The 18,431-nt window shown below is 36.6% G+C and overlaps 2 protein-coding genes across 2 annotated transcripts; one reads left to right on the top strand and one right to left on the bottom strand.

The window, feature by feature from the left end:
- Nucleotides 1-8,473: 8,473 nt before the first annotated feature.
- Nucleotides 8,474-8,953, top strand: GCK72_025785 (uncharacterized protein; the record flags this gene model as incomplete). Its single annotated transcript, XM_003105463.2, has 3 exons — nucleotides 8,474-8,557; nucleotides 8,602-8,750; nucleotides 8,794-8,953. The coding sequence occupies 3 exons, from the start codon at nucleotides 8,474-8,476 to the stop codon at nucleotides 8,951-8,953; spliced, it is 393 nt and encodes a 130-aa protein (XP_003105511.2).
- Nucleotides 8,954-13,329: 4,376 nt separating this feature from the next.
- On the bottom strand, nucleotides 13,330-14,746 carry GCK72_025784 (uncharacterized protein; the record flags this gene model as incomplete). The annotated part of the gene is made up of 6 exons (XM_053736480.1): nucleotides 13,330-13,354; nucleotides 13,404-13,782; nucleotides 13,831-13,999; nucleotides 14,048-14,275; nucleotides 14,467-14,622; nucleotides 14,672-14,746. 6 exons carry the CDS (start codon nucleotides 14,744-14,746, stop codon nucleotides 13,330-13,332), a joined length of 1,032 nt encoding a protein of 343 aa, XP_053580046.1.
- Between the last annotated feature and the right edge of the window lie 3,685 nt (nucleotides 14,747-18,431).

Here is an 18,431-nt window from a genome sequence, read left to right as displayed (position 1 = left end):
ATTTGTTGATTCTTATTCATATTAAAATAAATCGTTTAGTTTACTGTAGATATTTGTATCTTCATACTCACTTTTCGGGTCGTATGGATGTTCCGAACGTGCCTCGGCGTTACTAAGAACTGATCATCTTCCCAACGAGTTTTCATTCAACAAAAAACATTTGTTGATTCTTATTCATATTAAAATAAATCGTTTAGTTTACTGTAGATATTTGTACCTTCATACTCACTTTTCGGGTCGTATGGATGTTCCGAACGTGCCTCGGCGTTACTAAGAACTGATCATCTTCCCAACGAGTTTTCATTCAACAAAAAACATTTGTTGATTCTTTTTCATATTAAAATAAATCGTTTAGTTTACTGTAGTCATTTGTATCTTCATACTCACTTTTCGGGTCGTATGGATGTTCCGAACGTGCCTCGGCGTTACTAAGAACTGATCATCTTCCCAACGAGTTTTCATTCAACAAAAAAACATTTGTTGATTCTTTTTCATATTAAAATAAATCGTTTAGTTTACTGTAGTCATTTGTATCTTCATACTCACTTTTCGGGTCGTATGGATGTTCCGAACGTGCCTCGGCGTTACTAAGAACTGATCATCTTCCCAACGAGTTTTCATTCAACAAAAAACATTTGTTGATTCTTATTCATATTAAAATAAATCGTTTAGTTTACTGTAGATATTTGTACCTTCATACTCACTTTTCGGGTCGTATGGATGTTCCGAACGTGCCTCGGCGTTACTAAGAACTGATCATCTTCCCAACGAGTTTTCATTCAACAAAAAAATATTTGTTGATACTGTTTCATATTGAAATAAATCTTTTAGTTTCTAGTAGTCATTTGTATCTTCATACTCACTTTTCGGGTCGTATGGATGTTCCGAACGTGCCTCGGCGTTACTAAGAACTGATCATCTTCCCAACGAGTTTTCATTCAACAAAAAAATATTTGTTGATACTGTTTCATATTAAAATAAATCGTTTAGTTTACTGTAGATATTTGTACCTTCATACTCACTTTTCGGGTCGTATGGATGTTCCGAACGTGCCTCGGCGTTACTAAGAACTGATCATCTTCCCAACGAGTTTTCATTCAACAAAAAAATATTTGTTGATACTGTTTCATATTGAAATAAATCTTTTAGTTTCTAGTAGTCATTTGTATCTTCATACTCACTTTTCGGGTCGTATGGATGTTCCGAACGTGCCTCGGCGTTACTAAGAACTGTTCATCTTCCCAACGAGTTTTCATTCAACAAAAAACATTTGTTGATACTGTTTCATATTGAAATAAATCTTTTAGTTTCTAGTAGTTATTTGTTTCTTCATACTCACTTTTCGGGTCGTATGGATGTTCCGAACGTGCCTCGGCGTTATTAAGAACTGATCATCTTCCCAACGAGTTTTCATTCAACAAAAAACATTTGTTGATTCTTTTTCATATTAAAATTAATCGTTTAGTTTACTGTAGATATTTGTACCTTCATACTCACTTTTCGGGTCGTATGGATGTTCCGAACGTGCCTCGGCGTTACTAAGAACTGATCATCTTCCCAACGAGTTTTCATTCAACAAAAAACATTTGTTGATTCTTATTCGTATTAAAATAAATCGTTTAGTTTACTGTAGATATTTGTACCTTCATACTCACTTTTCGGGTCGTATGGATGTTCCGAACGTGCCTCGGCGTTACTAAGAACTGATCATCTTCCCAACGAGTTTTCATTCAACAAAAAAACATTTGTTGATTCTTTTTCATATTAAAATAAATCGTTTAGTTTACTGTAGTCATTTGTATCTTCATACTCACTTTTCGGGTCGTATGGATGTTCCGAACGTGCCTCGGCGTTACTAAGAACTGATCATCTTCCCAACGAGTTTTCATTCAACAAAAAACATTTGTTGATTCTTATTCATATTAAAATAAATCGTTTAGTTTACTGTAGATATTTGTACCTTCATACTCACTTTTCGGGTCGTATGGATGTTCCGAACGTGCCTCGGCGTTACTAAGAACTGATCATCTTCCCAACGAGTTTTCATTCAACAAAAAAATATTTGTTGATACTGTTTCATATTGAAATAAATCTTTTAGTTTCTAGTAGTCATTTGTATCTTCATACTCACTTTTCGGGTCGTATGGATGTTCCGAACGTGCCTCGGCGTTACTAAGAACTGATCATCTTCCCAACGAGTTTTCATTCAACAAAAAAATATTTGTTGATACTGTTTCATATTAAAATAAATCGTTTAGTTTACTGTAGATATTTGTACCTTCATACTCACTTTTCGGGTCGTATGGTTGTTCCGAACGTGCCTCGGCGTTACTAAGAACTGATCATCTTCCCAACGAGTTTTCATTCAACAAAAAAATATTTGTTGATACTGTTTCATATTGAAATAAATCTTTTAGTTTCTAGTAGTCATTTGTATCTTCATACTCACTTTTCGGGTCGTATGGATGTTCCGAACGTGCCTCGGCGTTACTAAGAACTGTTCATCTTCCCAACGAGTTTTCATTCAACAAAAAACATTTGTTGATACTGTTTCATATTGAAATAAATCTTTTAGTTTCTAGTAGTTATTTGTTTCTTCATACTCACTTTTCGGGTCGTATGGATGTTCCGAACGTGCCTCGGCGTTATTAAGAACTGATCATCTTCCCAACGAGTTTTCATTCAACAAAAAACATTTGTTGATTCTTTTTCATATTAAAATTAATCGTTTAGTTTACTGTAGATATTTGTACCTTCATACTCACTTTTCGGGTCGTATGGATGTTCCGAACGTGCCTCGGCGTTACTAAGAACTGATCATCTTCCCAACGAGTTTTCATTCAACAAAAAACATTTGTTGATTCTTATTCGTATTAAAATAAATCGTTTAGTTTACTGTAGATATTTGTACCTTCATACTCACTTTTCGGGTCGTATGGATGTTCCGAACGTGCCTCGGCGTTACTAAGAACTGATCATCTTCCCAACGAGTTTTCATTCAACAAAAAAATATTTGTTGATACCGTTTCATATTGAAATAAATCTTTTAGTTTCTAGTAGTCGTTTGTATCTTCATACTCACTTTTCGGGTCGTATGGATGTTCCGAACGTGCCTCGGCGTTACTAAGAACTGATCATCTTCCCAACGAGTTTTCATTCAACAAAAAACATTTGTTGATTCTTATTCGTATTAAAATAAATCGTTTAGTTTACTGTAGATATTTGTACCTTCATACTCACTTTTCGGGTCGTATGGATGTTCCGAACGTGCCTCGGCGTTACTAAGAACTGATCATCTTCCCAACGAGTTTTCATTCAACAAAAAACATTTGTTGATTCTTATTCATATTAAAATAAATCTTTTAGTTTCTAGTAGTTATTTGTATCTTCATACTCACTTTTCGGGTCGTATGGATGTTCCGAACGTGCCTCGGCGTTACTAAGAACTGATCATCTTCCCAACAAGTTTTCATTCAACAAAAAACATTTGTTGATTCTTATTCATATTAAAATAAATATTTTAGTTTCTAGTAGTTATTTGTATCTTCATACTCACTTTTCGGGTCGTATGGATGTTCCGAACGTGCCTCGGCGTTACTAAGAACTGATCATCTTCCCAACGAGTTTTCATTCAACAAAAAACATTTGTTGATTCTTTTTCATATTAAAGTTAATCGTTTAGTTTACTGTAGATATTTGTACCTTCATACTCACTTTTCGGGTCGTATGGATGTTCCGAACGTGCCTCGGCGTTACTAAGAACTGATCATCTTCCCAACGAGTTTTCATTCAACAAAAAAATATTTGTTGATTCTTATTCATATTAAAATAAATCTTTTAGTTTCTAGTAGTTATTTGTATCTTCATACTCACTTTTCGGGTCGTATGGATGTTCCGAACGTGCCTCGGCGTTACTAAGAACTGATCATCTTCCCAACAAGTTTTCATTCAACAAAAAACATTTGTTGATTCTTATTCATATTAAAATAAATCTTTTAGTTTCTAGTAGTCATTTGTATCTTCATACTCACTTTTCGGGTCGTATGGATGTTCCGAACGTGCCTCGGCGTTACTAAGAACTGATCATCTTCCCAACAAGTTTTCATTCAACAAAAAACATTTGTTGATTCTTATTCATATTAAAATAAATCTTTTAGTTTCTAGTAGTTATTTGTATCTTCATACTCACTTTTCGGGTCGTATGGATGTTCCGAACGTGCCTCGGCGTTACTAAGAACTGATCATCTTCCCAACAAGTTTTCATTCAACAAAAAACATTTGTTGATTCTTATTCATATTAAAATAAATCTTTTAGTTTCTAGTAGTTATTTGTATCTTCATATTCACTTTTCGGGTCGTATGGATGTTCCGAACGTGCCTCGGCGTTACTAAGAACTGATCATCTTCCCAACAAGTTTTCATTCAACAAAAAAGTATTTGTTGATTCTTATTCATATTAAAATAAATCTTTTAGTTTCTAGTAGTTATTTGTATCTTCATACTCACTTTTCGGGTCGTATGGATGTTCCGAACGTGCCTCGGCGTTACTAAGAACTGATCATCTTCCCAACAAGTTTTCATTCAACAAAAAACATTTGTTGATTCTTATTCATATTAAAATAAATCTTTTAGTTTCTAGTAGTTATTTGTATCTTCATACTCACTTTTCGGGTCGTATGGATGTTCCGAACGTGCCTCGGCGTTACTAAGAACTGATCATCTTCCCAACAAGTTTTCATTCAACAAAAAAGTATTTGTTGATACTGTTTCATATTGAAATAAATCTTTTAGTTTCTAGTAGTCATTTGTATCTTCATACTCACTTTTCGGGTCGTATGGATGTTCCGAACGTGCCTCGGCGTTACTAAGAACTGATCATCTTCCCAACAAGTTTTCATTCAACAAAAAACATTTGTTGATTCTTATTCATATTAAAATAAATCTTTTAGTTTCTAGTAGTTATTTGTTTCTTCATACTCACTTTTCGGGTCGTATGGATGTTCCGAACGTGCCTCGGCGTTACTAAGAACTGATCATTTTCCCAACGAGTTTTCATTCAACAAAAAACATTTGTTGATTCTTATTCATATTAAAATAAATCTTTTAGTTTCTAGTAGTTATTTGTACCTTCATACTCACTTTTCGGGTCGTATGGATGTTCCGAACGTGCCTCGGCGTTACTAAGAACTGATCATCTTCCCAACGAGTTTTCATTCAACAAAAAACATTTATTGATTCTTATTCATATTAAAATAAATCTTTTAGTTTCTAGTAGTTATTTGTTTCTTCATACTCACTTTTCGGGTCGTATGGATGTTCCGAACGTGCCTCGGCGTTACTAAGAACTGATCATTTTCCCAACGAGTTTTCATTCAACAAAAAAGTATTTGTTGATACTGTTTCATATTGAAATAAATCGTTTAGTTTACTGTAGTTATTTGTTTCTTCATACTCACTTTTCGGGTCGTATGGATGTTCCGAACGTGCCTCGGCGTTACTAAGAACTGATCATCTTCCCAACGAGTTTTCATTCAACAAAAAACATTTATTGATACTATTTCATATTGAAATAAACCTTTTAGTTTCTAGTAGTTATTTGTACCTTCATACTCACTTTTCGGGTCGTATGGATGTTCCGAACGTGCCTCGGCGTTATTAAGAACTGATCATCTTCCCAACGAGTTTTCATTCAACAAAAAAAACGTTTGTTGATACTATTTCATATTAAAATAAATCGTTTAGTTTACTGTAGTTATTTGTTTCTTCATACTCACTTTTCGGGTCGTATGGATGTTCCGAACGTGCCTCGGCGTTACTAAGAACTGATCATCTTCCCAACGAGTTTTCATTCAACAAAAAACATTTGTTGATTCTTATCCATATTAAAATAAATCTTTTAGTTTCTAGTAGTTATTTGTACCTTCATACTCACTTTTCGGGTCGTATGGATGTTCCGAACGTGCCTCGGCGTTATTAAGAACTGATCATCTTCCCAACGAGTTTTCATTCAACAAAAAAACATTTGTTGATACTATTTCATATTAAAATAATTCTCTTAGTTTCCTGTAGTTATTTGAATCTTCATACTCACTTTTCGGGTCGTATGGATGTTCCGAACGTGCCTCGGCGTTACTAAGAACTGATCATCTTCCCAACGAGTTTTCATTCAACAAAAAACATTTATTGATACTATTTCATATTGAAATAAACCTTTTAGTTTCTAGTAGTTATTTGTACCTTCATACTCACTTTTCGGGTCGTATGGATGTTCCGAACGTGCCTCGGCGTTACTAAGAACTGATCATATTCCCAACGAGTTTTTATTTAACAAAAAACCATTTGTTGATACTGTTTCATATTTAAATAAATGGTTTAGTTTCCTGTAGATTTAGCTGCTAACTTTTGAACAAAAGTTTTTTTTTTCACTTATAAACTAGCTAGTTTTGATACTCACTACATTTTCTTTGAATCGAACACATGCTAGTGTTTGACTTAGATTGAGGTGCCTGATTTTTTGACCCACCTTCTGCATATTGCCTATACAAAATGGTTCAGATCAGCATTCACAAATTCTGCTCAGAACACTTCTAAAAAATTAAACAATCCTATTTCCTCTAAAGTAACCAAAAACATAAAAAACAAGTAGACAACTATATTTGTAACATACAATCTATAATTTCAGCTGGCGAATCGGTCAAACCTTCATCTAACCGAAAAGATTCCCGTCCCCAAGAACAACTTCATTTTGGTCTTTTCTCGTTAATCGAGTTGATGTCCGATCGGAAGTGATACATATTGATATTTTGTACACCCAGGGACCTGTGCTTCCCTGACCATTCCATAATAACGTTTGTACTTGCTCATCTATGTCGTTTTTAATAATTCGCAATGAATTTTTTCCAAATGGAATATATTCCTTTCGTACTCACAATTTTTTTTCAGGAACTGTTCAGTTATTTTTTGAACATAGAAGTGATATTGATCATCCTGTTTCCACCGATCCCCGATTGAGCCAGTCGCTTTCATCCCCTGGATCTAGTGCCCGTTTTTCAACAGAAAGTGGAGCCGGCGTCGGGTAAAAACTTATTCAAAGCTGTTGAAAACTCAGCTTCTCGACCTCAAAGTCTTTATCACAGTCCAAAGAGAACGGATGAATGGGTATTGACTTTACTACCCCTGTCCATGTCAATCAGCACAGTTGGATTCCCATCGAGTCGCGATTTTCTGATTAAGAATCAAACATCTTTTTCTATTTCTGAATCTTCCCTAACGAGCAATCCAAACGGTTTTGTCACTGTTGACGCATATGGAGAATTAAAACTCCCTGAGGCATGGTGGTGCCGTGTCGTGCCAGGAACTGGAAAAGAGGAGAGGGCGTGACAGTAGCAAACAGAAGCTATACCTTCTTTCTTTCCTCTGTTCTCTCAGTGATAAGTATATCCCAAATTTGCAAATAGCGTCGGAGGGGAATGACGAAGTGATTTTCTCTCCGGAAAGTCTTCATTTTATTTTGTATAAGAAAGTTAGTTGTGATCCAAACTTTGGCATGCATCCGTAAGATTGATAATCCAGTCCTATTCCCACCGATTCCGATCGAGCTAGTTGCTTTCATTCCCTACATCTAGTGCCCATTTTATAAATGAAATTGACATGTGAACCGTTGTTAAGATACCAGCATTCCGGCCAGCTGGCGTTGAGTGCCGTATCCTAGCTACTCATGTTTTTCACCACGTTGAGCCTGAAGCTACACAATGTTTTTTTTATTCACGAATTTTCCCGTCATTTCACCGTTTCGAATTCTAATCGATTCACACTTTTCAAATTTCAGTGCAATTTTAGATTATCCCGTGGATCTTCTCCATTTTGAGTAAAATCTTGAAATATCACGTTGAATACTGATCACGCGGAAAATTTTCGAAAATATTATTATTTTACCTGATCATCTTTTTAATCAACATCCTCTTGGGAGAGGTTCGTGACTGGTGGTGTCTTCTCTTTCTTCTCACTCGCAGATCCATAACCTTCTCAGTTTTTTCAGTTGACTAAAAATAGTTGACTACATAGTGATGACTTCTAGGGAGAAATAGGTACATGTTATGATGACAAAGTCTTCTTCTGTCATATAGTTTTTTCCGTAGTCTTTTGCCAGCTTATTACGTCGTACTAAGCACACTGTTTATGTTTTCGACTGAAAATTAAGATAGCCGTTGTTAGAAAGTACACGTAGAGCCCCCATTTTTTTGGCTCACCACCGTGGATTCCAACTACTTCCCTACACACTAGTTCCAGTTATACTGAAACCTTGTGACGTATTACCTTATCAAACTTCTTCAATAGGAAGGTGTCAGATTCCTGGTTTTCCTTCAGCTCAGCTTATCCAGGATCGACTAACAATTTCGTTTTACTCACCCCGACCATGATTCCTCATATGAGAAAGCAAGGGCAATAAAAGCTCATTCTTCGGCTGTGTATCATGTCGGCCGCTCTTGCCATTCCGCTTACCGGCATGGTGCTGTACAACCACGTAAGAACTTCCACGTGGAGACTACATTTGAAGGTAAGTTGAAGAAACCATTAGCATTGTAACCATATTTTTAACAGACATTCCATTGGACTGCTTTGATCGCAAACATTGTGCTAGCGTCGGTCATTATTCTCAACCTTGAGATGCTTCCATGGTGTGTCATGTTTCCTTTCGACTCGTGTGATGTGGATTCTGGAAATTGTAATCTGAAAAGATATATGTTCTTGTGAGTTCACAACCTGCTTTCAAAGTAAGTTTATTAATTTCAGCGGTTCATTCCTCTACCTCTCCCTCACTTTTCTGGTTTCATCGATTGAGCGAGTTTGGGCAATCAACGGATTCGGAAAGTATCGCAAAAGTGTTTGGTACTTGTTGTATCCTTTACAGGAGTGTGAGTCAGACGGTGTTTCTAATTCGGAACTTTATTAGAACTGATTTCTATACGGAAATGAATACAAGAATAATCGGGGCACGTGACTAGGGTTTCACGTTGAGGTTTATATACCTCACGGTATAACATCTCCCCCGATATATTAGAAGTTCACTAATCCTGGGTTTTCTTCTAATATCCAACGAAATCGACGACCAGCCATATAAAACCATCCATCGTTGTTGTATGACGGCAACCAGTACATGCAGCTTATCGGTAATCCTCCAGGTCTCCAGTAAGGTATCATATGCTCGCTTGATGAAGTAACGGAGTTGCCAGTTCCATATCCATATCCATTCAAATGACACGACTGATTTTCTGCTGCCGCTGCCATGTTCCAAGGCGATTCTGGAATACTGCTTTTTAGTGAGGCCATGGGATAAGAGTTCTCTTTCGACGAGTCTTCTGTGAAACATCTGCCATTTTCTTTTCCGTGGAGTTGCTGTCTCTTCTCCTCTTTCTTCTCAAAATTCAGTCTACTGTTCACACTTCCGCACGCCTTCTTCTCTTCCCATTTCCAATCTCTCTGGTTACTCGAATTTCTTCCTGGTCTTCCACGAATCTTCATTTGATCGGGCTGCTCTCTTCTCACTGTTTTTACCACAAAATCTCTTCTTCTGCTGCTACCTGTGTTACCTCGATATTCTCTGACCACTCGGTTCACGGTGTATTCTTCGGGCAACTTCAATATTTCGGGAATTTCCTCCAACCAATCCAGTCCAAGTAAATTATCACCATCTCCAACAAACGCTCTCGTCCACGCCTGGCTATCTTCATATTCCACTGCACAGCTGATTTCTCCATGGATCGTCATCAAATTGCCAGCTACATCTCGAATTACTGCTTTCGTTTTCTTTAGCCGTGGCGCTCCGATTCTATTCCATTCATCTCTGCTGATTAGGGTAATATCCGATCCAGTATCAACCTGCATTCTCACTTCCGTTCCGTTCACAAGCACAGTTCTATAGATTCTACTATCTTCTGCTTTAACTCCTTCAACAATTGCTGCTCTCTGGTGGAAAACTTTCGGCTTATTGTGCTGATTTCCACGTCTCGATTGGCATTTCCTTGCAATGTGTCCCTTCTCTCCACACTCGTAACAATCTTCTTTCATAGTCCAACATCCATCTGATGCGTGCCTTCCTCCACACCGATAACATCCTTCTGCATCTGCTGCTGCTACTGCTTCTGATTTCTTCTCCGCTGACTCACGATAAACTCCTTTTCTTTCACTTTTTGCTGCTCGCACCATCCAATTCTCTTGTCCGACGGTTGCGTCCTTCTTTATCTCCATAATCTTCAGAATCTCGGCTTCCAACTTTGCTAAGGTTGTATCCGGTCTGGTTTCCATTAAATGCAGTGCTTTCACCTTGTATGATTGTGTTTCGTCGGTCGTCAAACCTTGAATCCATAAAAGACATAATCGCTGCTCATCCGTCATACTACTGTACTTCGCAATTGCATAACTTTTCCTCAGTTTGGCTGTATATTCCTTCAAATCTCCTCCATCAAATGTTGTGTGCAGTAGATCGAAACGAAGTTTGAATGTTGAACAATTCGATGGGAAGCATTCCATTAGGGTATCGACGGTCTCCTGAAACGACAGTTCTCTCACTTTCTTGGGTAAAATACGACTGATGAAATAAGTGTAATCGGTTTGACTCAGTCTACTCAACAGAATTCTTCGTTTCGCTCCGTCTTCTAGTGATGCTCCATCTTCCGTAATCGTTTCGCCATTTCGATCAAACCAGTCTTCGAATGCACATCCTCCCTCTGGGTCATACACGAACATTTGCATTCTCGCTATCAACGAATCCATGAGTCTTGTTTTCCTATCTTCTAGAAGGCTTTCTTCCCCTTTAGTACTCAAATCGACGTCTTCTGTCATTTCTCACTGCTGCTTCTACTTCTGCTACTTCTACTACTTCTCTTACTTCTACTACTGCTGCTGCTCTTACTGCTTTCCTCGAGTTCTTGTGATCCTGATCGCCACTGTTGTATCCTTTACAGGAGTGTGAGTCAGACGGTGTTTCTAATTCGGAACTTTATTAGAACTGATTTCTATACGGAAATGAATACAAGAATAATCGGGGCACGTGACTAGGGTTTCACGTTGAGGTTTATATACCTCACGGTATAACAGTACTCATGGATCAAATTATTTTCAATGGTAAATCTGCAGAACTCTCTAACAATATTTATGAACTGACTACAGATTGTGATATCAATGGGTATAACATACTGCATTCTGGAAGAGCAGGATACCGATGAAAGAGAGTCCCACTGCTTCGCCTTTTCCACTAAAGATGGAGGAAGAACATTCTTCAAAGTGTACTATGGAATTTGGACTTTGAATGGGCTCATGACGATTTCCAATAGGATGTTAATTCAGTACTTCAAGAAAAAGAAAGTTTACTTTGATAAAACAAGAATGTTTTTTTTTGATTTTCAGAGCAGAGGATTGGAAGTTTACTCAATATGCTTGGAGTCATGAGATCAAAAAAAGTTTACCTGTGCTAGAAACAAACTTTCTTCACACTCGTCTCTCATTTCTGCTCGGCACTGTTACCCTTGTTCTCTCCATTCTCTCCTTCTGTTTCCCGGCATCCGGAGTTGAAATCAATGATATATATGTAATTGCACATGAAAATTCGATTAATGTAAACGTGATAAAATGCGTGTACAGTGTTGTGCAAAAATATATGAACTTTTGCCGTTTTCAGTTGAAATTGTCCAACTTTGAGAGTGCGTCATAGAAGTTCTGTCATAGTGATTCAGCTTGTTTTTGATGGATCATGCATAATAAAAACAGAGCTCCATTTTTGTAGTTGAAGAATTTTTTGTACGGGCACTTCCTAGAGAGTGTCCTTTTGACCATTACTCTATTTTGCACTGATCAACTTGAGGGAGAATTTACTTTGACGATACGCAATTTGCTAGGGAATGCCCGTAAGTAGAAGTTGTCCACTTCTGAAATGAATCTGCATTTCAGATATGTAGGATCCACTAAAAAGCTACAAAGTGCGACAATCAGAATTAAAATGACCCACTCTCACGATCAAAGTTTGTATATTTTTGCACAGTACTGTATCTGAAAAATGGTATTTCAGGTTTATTCAATCTCGTTGTCGACACTCATCCCTTTTCTTGTTGATGTTATTAATGATTGGTATAAACAATCGGACAAGGAGAAGTTCCTCGAGAAATGTGCCGCCAACAAAGGAGAGAACGCCGCTGTTTTCATGGAAAAACTTGCGGACTTCTGGAATAAACAACGAGCCATCATGAATCGTTGAAACAGTTTGTCCGCTCGTTGCCATCAATCTGATCTCCGTGTTCCCTCTTTCCACATTTCCAGGCATTCTATTTGTTGAAATATTTTGTCCGAGATTTTTCCAATTGATCTTAATTTTATTTACCTTCCATTTTTTCTCTAGTTCTTCTCATTTCTATCCCAACCTCTCATTTCCCTCACCTCCAACAATCATATTTTTCTTCCCACCTCTCAAAACTTATCCCTCCAGTTAAGCTTCACCCCTTTGAGTCTGTGATTCCCCTCCCCTCCTTTTCCGTAAATTTTCTCTGTAGTCATAATTTTGTTTTTCAAGAAATGAATGTCTTGGTGTTTCAAATTTCAATTTTTATTGTTGGAGAAATACATTTCAATTTGGCAAAACAAGACGGCAAGCGTTTTCAGGATCTTAGCTGTGATGACTCCAGCGGATATAGATAGGTGACTACTGAAGGATCGCATCAAATGGACGAGACAGAATCGCTATATATAGACAGAAAAAACGAGACATTTTTCAAAAAACATTTTTATTTTCGATTTCACCAGTTTGAAAATGATTGTGTCATTCAAATACCCATTCCAAAGAATTTCCATCAACCCTTAGTGTGGTATCGAAGAATCAGTTCCAAACAATCGATCGTGTATTTTTTCTCGGTTCAGGTAGTCTTTCATTGAAACGTCTTCTCCAAGTCAATAATCAGTTTTCTCCTTTGTTACTCTTATCCAAATTGAACTATTGTCGGGGCGAATAAGTCGTAACGAAACACAAATCGTCCATATGTGTATCTCTCTAACACCTCGTCAGGAATTACGTTCCTTCCACCAATCGGAATGAGAATTCTCAAGTTTGAGTTGCCAGGATACTCGAAACTATGTTTCTCATTGATATGTGGCAAACAATTTGATATTGTTGCGAACATTATCGATATATTTCTTGAGATCGTCTGTTTTTTGAGGCTTGTCAAACACTAGGCGGAGTTTATCAGAGATAGGCTTTTGGTGTTGCAAAAAGGAGTCAACGGCACTCTCAAAAACGGCAGAAAAATTTGATTCTCTCAAAAATTCAATACATGTTTCCAGCCTTTAGTCGAATGTTCCGAGCAACGCACTGAAATGAACCCGCAAGTATTATTACAGTAGTTAAATAAATGACTTACTTGAAACTAATATCCATGCGCACTCCTTCGTGAATGTCGTTCACACTACTCATAGGTCTTCCGATTATCAAGAAATCAACAATAAACGGATTGTGCCCATTATCACATCCCATATTTGCTGTATGATGGTCCTCCAGCATCAACACAGAGTACACGAACAGCATCTGATTAACACATTCAATATACTCTTCGACAGTTCCCGGTTGAGCAAGTTGAATATAATCAAGGGTCTTGAAACCAGCAATTTCTTTACTAGCGATGTAAACTATCCGTCTGGAATAAATTTCGCCGTGAACAAAATCAATAACTGCTCCCATATTGAGTTCCTGGAGAAACTTGTATACGAAAAGCTCTTTCAGATCGATATTATGTCGTGTATCTAAAACGATTCAGATTAGGAATTCAAAATCAAAATAACTAAACTTACTTGTTGATCGATCTCCCGCTCCATGTTGTGTCATCACGTAGTATTTGCTAATAGTCGATCCATCATCAAGAATGCAGACACAACCGGCCCGGGTACCGTCTTCGCGTGATCCGAAGGTAATATTTACCTGCTCTCCGTACACTTTCTTGAAATGTATCTGACACGATTTCTAAATATTAATCATAACTATTTGAAAGAATGCTGGACTACAACTTACTCCAATCTGTTCCGATTTGCGATCGAAAGAATTCAGGAACTTCTTCTCAATGACAAAGCGACGGTCCCCCAATTTCGGGAAAGTAGTGAAGAAATGAGCTTTTACCAGATTATCAATCATTCGTTTTGCATCTTCGTATATTTCTTTTTTCAGATGATCTTTGTGCTCTTGCAGAACACTTGATTCACGATCTAATACAGCAGACCAAGTCGATTCCAGACCATGTCTCTAAAAATGGAAAAGTCAATATGGGGAAATATATTAGTTTGTTCCAGTTTCAAAATTCACTAGCTATATATTAATTGGCTAATTTTCTGTATGCTTTTGCATTGTTAACAATATTAAAATAAGCAAGAAAGTTTAATCTTTAGCCGTATAAACAATAAACAACAATTTCTAATAATAAAATAACAACTTACAACTATCAGTTGTGTGCCATCTTCAAGTCCCAACGACTGAAGACTGCTTGCTCCACGACCAACAAGTCTTTCTCCATTTTCAAAATAGATTTTCTGATTTTCATTGATGATTTTCCATTGTTCATTGATTTTTTGCTTTTTTTGATCTAATATAGACTGAAAAAAAAGTTTAATGATTGGTAATTGTAAGTAAAAAAACAAATACCTGATAATCGAATTTCGTTTGGAAATCATCGTGTTCGACTGCAAAGTTGTCGTGTAGCACGAAAAATAGCTCCATTTGTACAAATTCTGAATATATGAAGTTTGACTGCAAATCAAGTGAGAGTGAGAGAGAGAGAGAAGGAGGGCAAACTACAGAAAAAAATAAAATGTTTTTCTATGCATATATAAAATTTTCTTATGTCTGAAACAAAATCAAATTGATATAAAAAAAACATTTATTTGAAATATGTGCAAACCTCCAGAAATTTTTGAGAGCTGCGAAGAAACGTCGTATTTGTTTATATTACGGAAAAACTGATTATTCGTAAACGAAATAAAACTTTGCCCCTTTAAAAAACAATTATTTACTGAAAACTATCTTTTTAAAGCTATAAACCATCATGAAACAGAAATGAAACAGAGAAAGTATCTCGTCGTAAAACTACATGGTTGCTCGTAAATCTACACCTGACATATTCACTGGTTTCTCAAAAACACAAAATCAAGCGTTACAAGAAACTTTGAACAAAAATTGACCACTTTTTTGATAGCTTATTTTTTTTTACATTTGATCATCCTCAAAGGGAAAACAAATTTCAGCTCAGTTTCAATAAAAACGGTTTGAATAAATTGAGCTAATGAATAAACAACAGGCGAGGAGGGATTTCGGAACGTCGTTGCATGTGTGCACCACTGGAGAAAAAAGGATGTGTCTGAGATAGAAAAAAATGTTTCTCATAACTTGAAGTGTCTACGTATGTACTGAGAATAACCAATTTTTTCAATTGTTCCGGAGCAGGACAAATAAGTTATGTATTTACGAGTGAAGCTCAACCAAAATTTGAACAGTAGAAAATCTTGAGGATGTTCCAAAGTACGCATAGACTGTAGCCAGCTTTCAGAATGGTTTTATCTCAATTTATACTTCCCACAGATTCAAAATTTGTTCATCAGATGCTGAGTTAGTCTCAACCAAATAATTCATTTAAACAGAAACTTCATTTGAACCAAAGAGTAACCGTTGTCTTTCCACAACGTATTCAAAACCTGACATTCGGATGTTTTTCAGGTGAAGAACATTCTTTCCTTTTATGTTCAGAACGAAGCAGAGGACACTGGACAGCCACTTTTGATCTGGATCTGGAAATGATACTGGAACATCTAGAATTAATAACCCGATAAAATCCATATTTTTCTGGATTCCAAGTGAAGTCCTTGATGTCTTTGACGTTTTTCTCTGTTTGGGTCGCATACTTTAGAAATTACAGCCACATTTAAAAAATGTTATACAGCTGCTTATAAGTCTCTCTTCCATTTGATCCTTTCTTTCAACCCGAGCAACTATGCACCTCTTATTCTACTGATTCCAGATGCTTATTGTTCATTCAGATACTTTCAGATACTAGTCGATTCGACGAGTTTCATTAATTATGCTTCTGGTAAGAATTTGGGGATACCACCTAACTTAACACTATTTTCTAACTTTTCACTGTTTGTACATACCCTGTCCTCAGAAAACCTGGATCCAGGAAGAATACATTGAAACATAATTTCTCTTTCAGATTTTTTTTTGGTTCCGTTAGGCTACAGTATCTTCATACATCAGTGGAACAGGATTCTCTATCAATACATCGACAAGTCAACGAAGTCCATTATTTGAAGGCACAATTCTGGGGTTTTAACCTAATTCAGATAGTGAACTCATTAGATTTCTTGATATCGATAGCAATTGTCACCTAACAGTCACACAACTGTTATAAAACTTTTGTCTCAAAAATTTTCACGTCGATGTAGCATCCAGATCCCCTTGTTGTGAATGGATTTCTCTCATTGTGATTCGATTTCCCTGAATAGAAAGTTCAAAACATACATTTTCACTATATTATTTTAAACTGAATTCCCAAGGATGATTCCTCTTTCCAAATATTCCAGCCGCAGGATTTTTCTGTAGTCTGTAGCAGTGACATGAAATATGTCGTTCTCTTCTGTATTTCATCGCTCCGGCCGCTGGTTTATCGCTGTTGTTGAGAGTGTGAAGGAGGGCCGAATGGAAAAAATGAAAGAGAGAGAAGGGGGACGAGAGGAAAAGCGAGACACACCGCTGACCAGAGAGGGCACATATACTCGGCGGCGGTATCTGTAGTCTCGGCATCCAGCAATGCTATTTCTTCTATTTCTTACTCTTTACCCACCCTCTCTGTCTTTTTCTCTCTCAGTACGACGTCACCAAACCGACCGCGTCGCAACCGCGCTGCACCTAGGTTCTTGAGGTCTCGACTCGAAACCTGACTATATGCAAGAGAACAAAAATATTTACGAGAAACATTTACGGGAAACATTTACGAGGAAGCTGCGAAATCTAGAAAATATTTCATTTAACTTCGAGAACTGTTTTGAATTTCTGTGAAAGAGATAAGTTCTTTTTAGAAGTAGGTTTTTATTATATTTTGATACAGGTTTCGATCGAATCAATGTATAAACCAGGTTTTCCAAATAAAACTGTTTTTGATGCTACTTCAATTAACAATTGCTTCAAACCGAAAACTTAGCTCGACGGAAATCGAAGAAGAAATAACGAATGTTCAACTTCTCCCTCTGATGGATAAAAATTTGAAATAGTAGTTACATAAAAAGTCAACATTCACATTATTAGCAAACAGTTTAGTTGAGAACATGGTTTTTCTCTTGAATTAGAGTTCATCGGGCTAAATTAAGGGGAATTTTTGTCGAAACAGTATACACTATGAAGAAATGAATGATGTTCTGATGAACTTGGAGTGCAATCCTATTTCTTGAGGGTTTGACTAGATTCCGTGAAAATGAAAATTGTGTTGCAACTGTGAATCCGTTCTTCAACATTTAAAAAACATAAAAGTTGCGATGAAAAATTCGTGCTTAAAATCTGAAAAAATCTAACACGTTCTTCAGGAAACAACTAGATGATTCTCAAGAAACAGGAACTCCACAGCAATGAACATCTTGATCTTCCTCTTAAAAACTAATCTACACATTTTGACAAAATTTAGAAACTGAAGAAAGTTTTTCAAAAAAACAATAAAAAACAAATGCCTAGCAGCTACGTCACATCGCCGCTGGAGGACTGGTTCACGTCTCCTGATTCCAATTGATGATGGTGTTTGGGTTTTCTTTTCCAAAAACTCAGAGTGTGGTGTGTTTTCTATCGAATTCTTGAAACAATTTGCATTGATGGTGTCAGCAGAGAAATTTTCTTGACATGGACTTCAATGCATTTTTCTATAACTTTTTAGATCTGAAAAACATCCCCTTAAATTAAGGCCGAGATAATTGTCGCAAAAATTCAAGATTCAAATTATTTTGAAAAAAAACTCTTTCAATTCAGAAATTATCCCACAGGAAACGCACGCTTCCAATTGATTACTTCCACACTGTCAATGGACTACCTCCTTTCAAAAACAAATGATGCAAAAATAGAAGAAATTCTGAAAAATCATCAGAAATGCTCACATTCTTGATGAAAAATCGAAAAACGGTCGAAATTTTTCTGTTAATTGGTTATCTTTTTAATACCGAGCTTTCGGATCATCCTGGGTTTTGCCGGGTCGGGCCAGGTTTTGGTATGCTTAATCTGAGAAATAAAAAAAACAGATTGTCCGTCAACTTGGTCGATTGAAATGCATTTTTCTATAATTTTTTAGATCTGAAAAACATCCCCTTCTTCAATTTCCTTTTTTATCCTGTTAGTTCTTTGATGGAATTTTTTCTAACATTTTACGCTGAAA

The sequence above is a fragment of the Caenorhabditis remanei genome, chromosome X, assembly GCF_010183535.1.
Source record: "Caenorhabditis remanei strain PX506 chromosome X, whole genome shotgun sequence".
In the NCBI taxonomy this organism is placed as follows: Eukaryota; Metazoa; Nematoda; class Chromadorea; order Rhabditida; family Rhabditidae; genus Caenorhabditis; species Caenorhabditis remanei.
The sequence above is the reverse complement of the archived record's forward strand: the minus strand, read 5'-3'. Positions and strand labels throughout refer to the sequence as shown.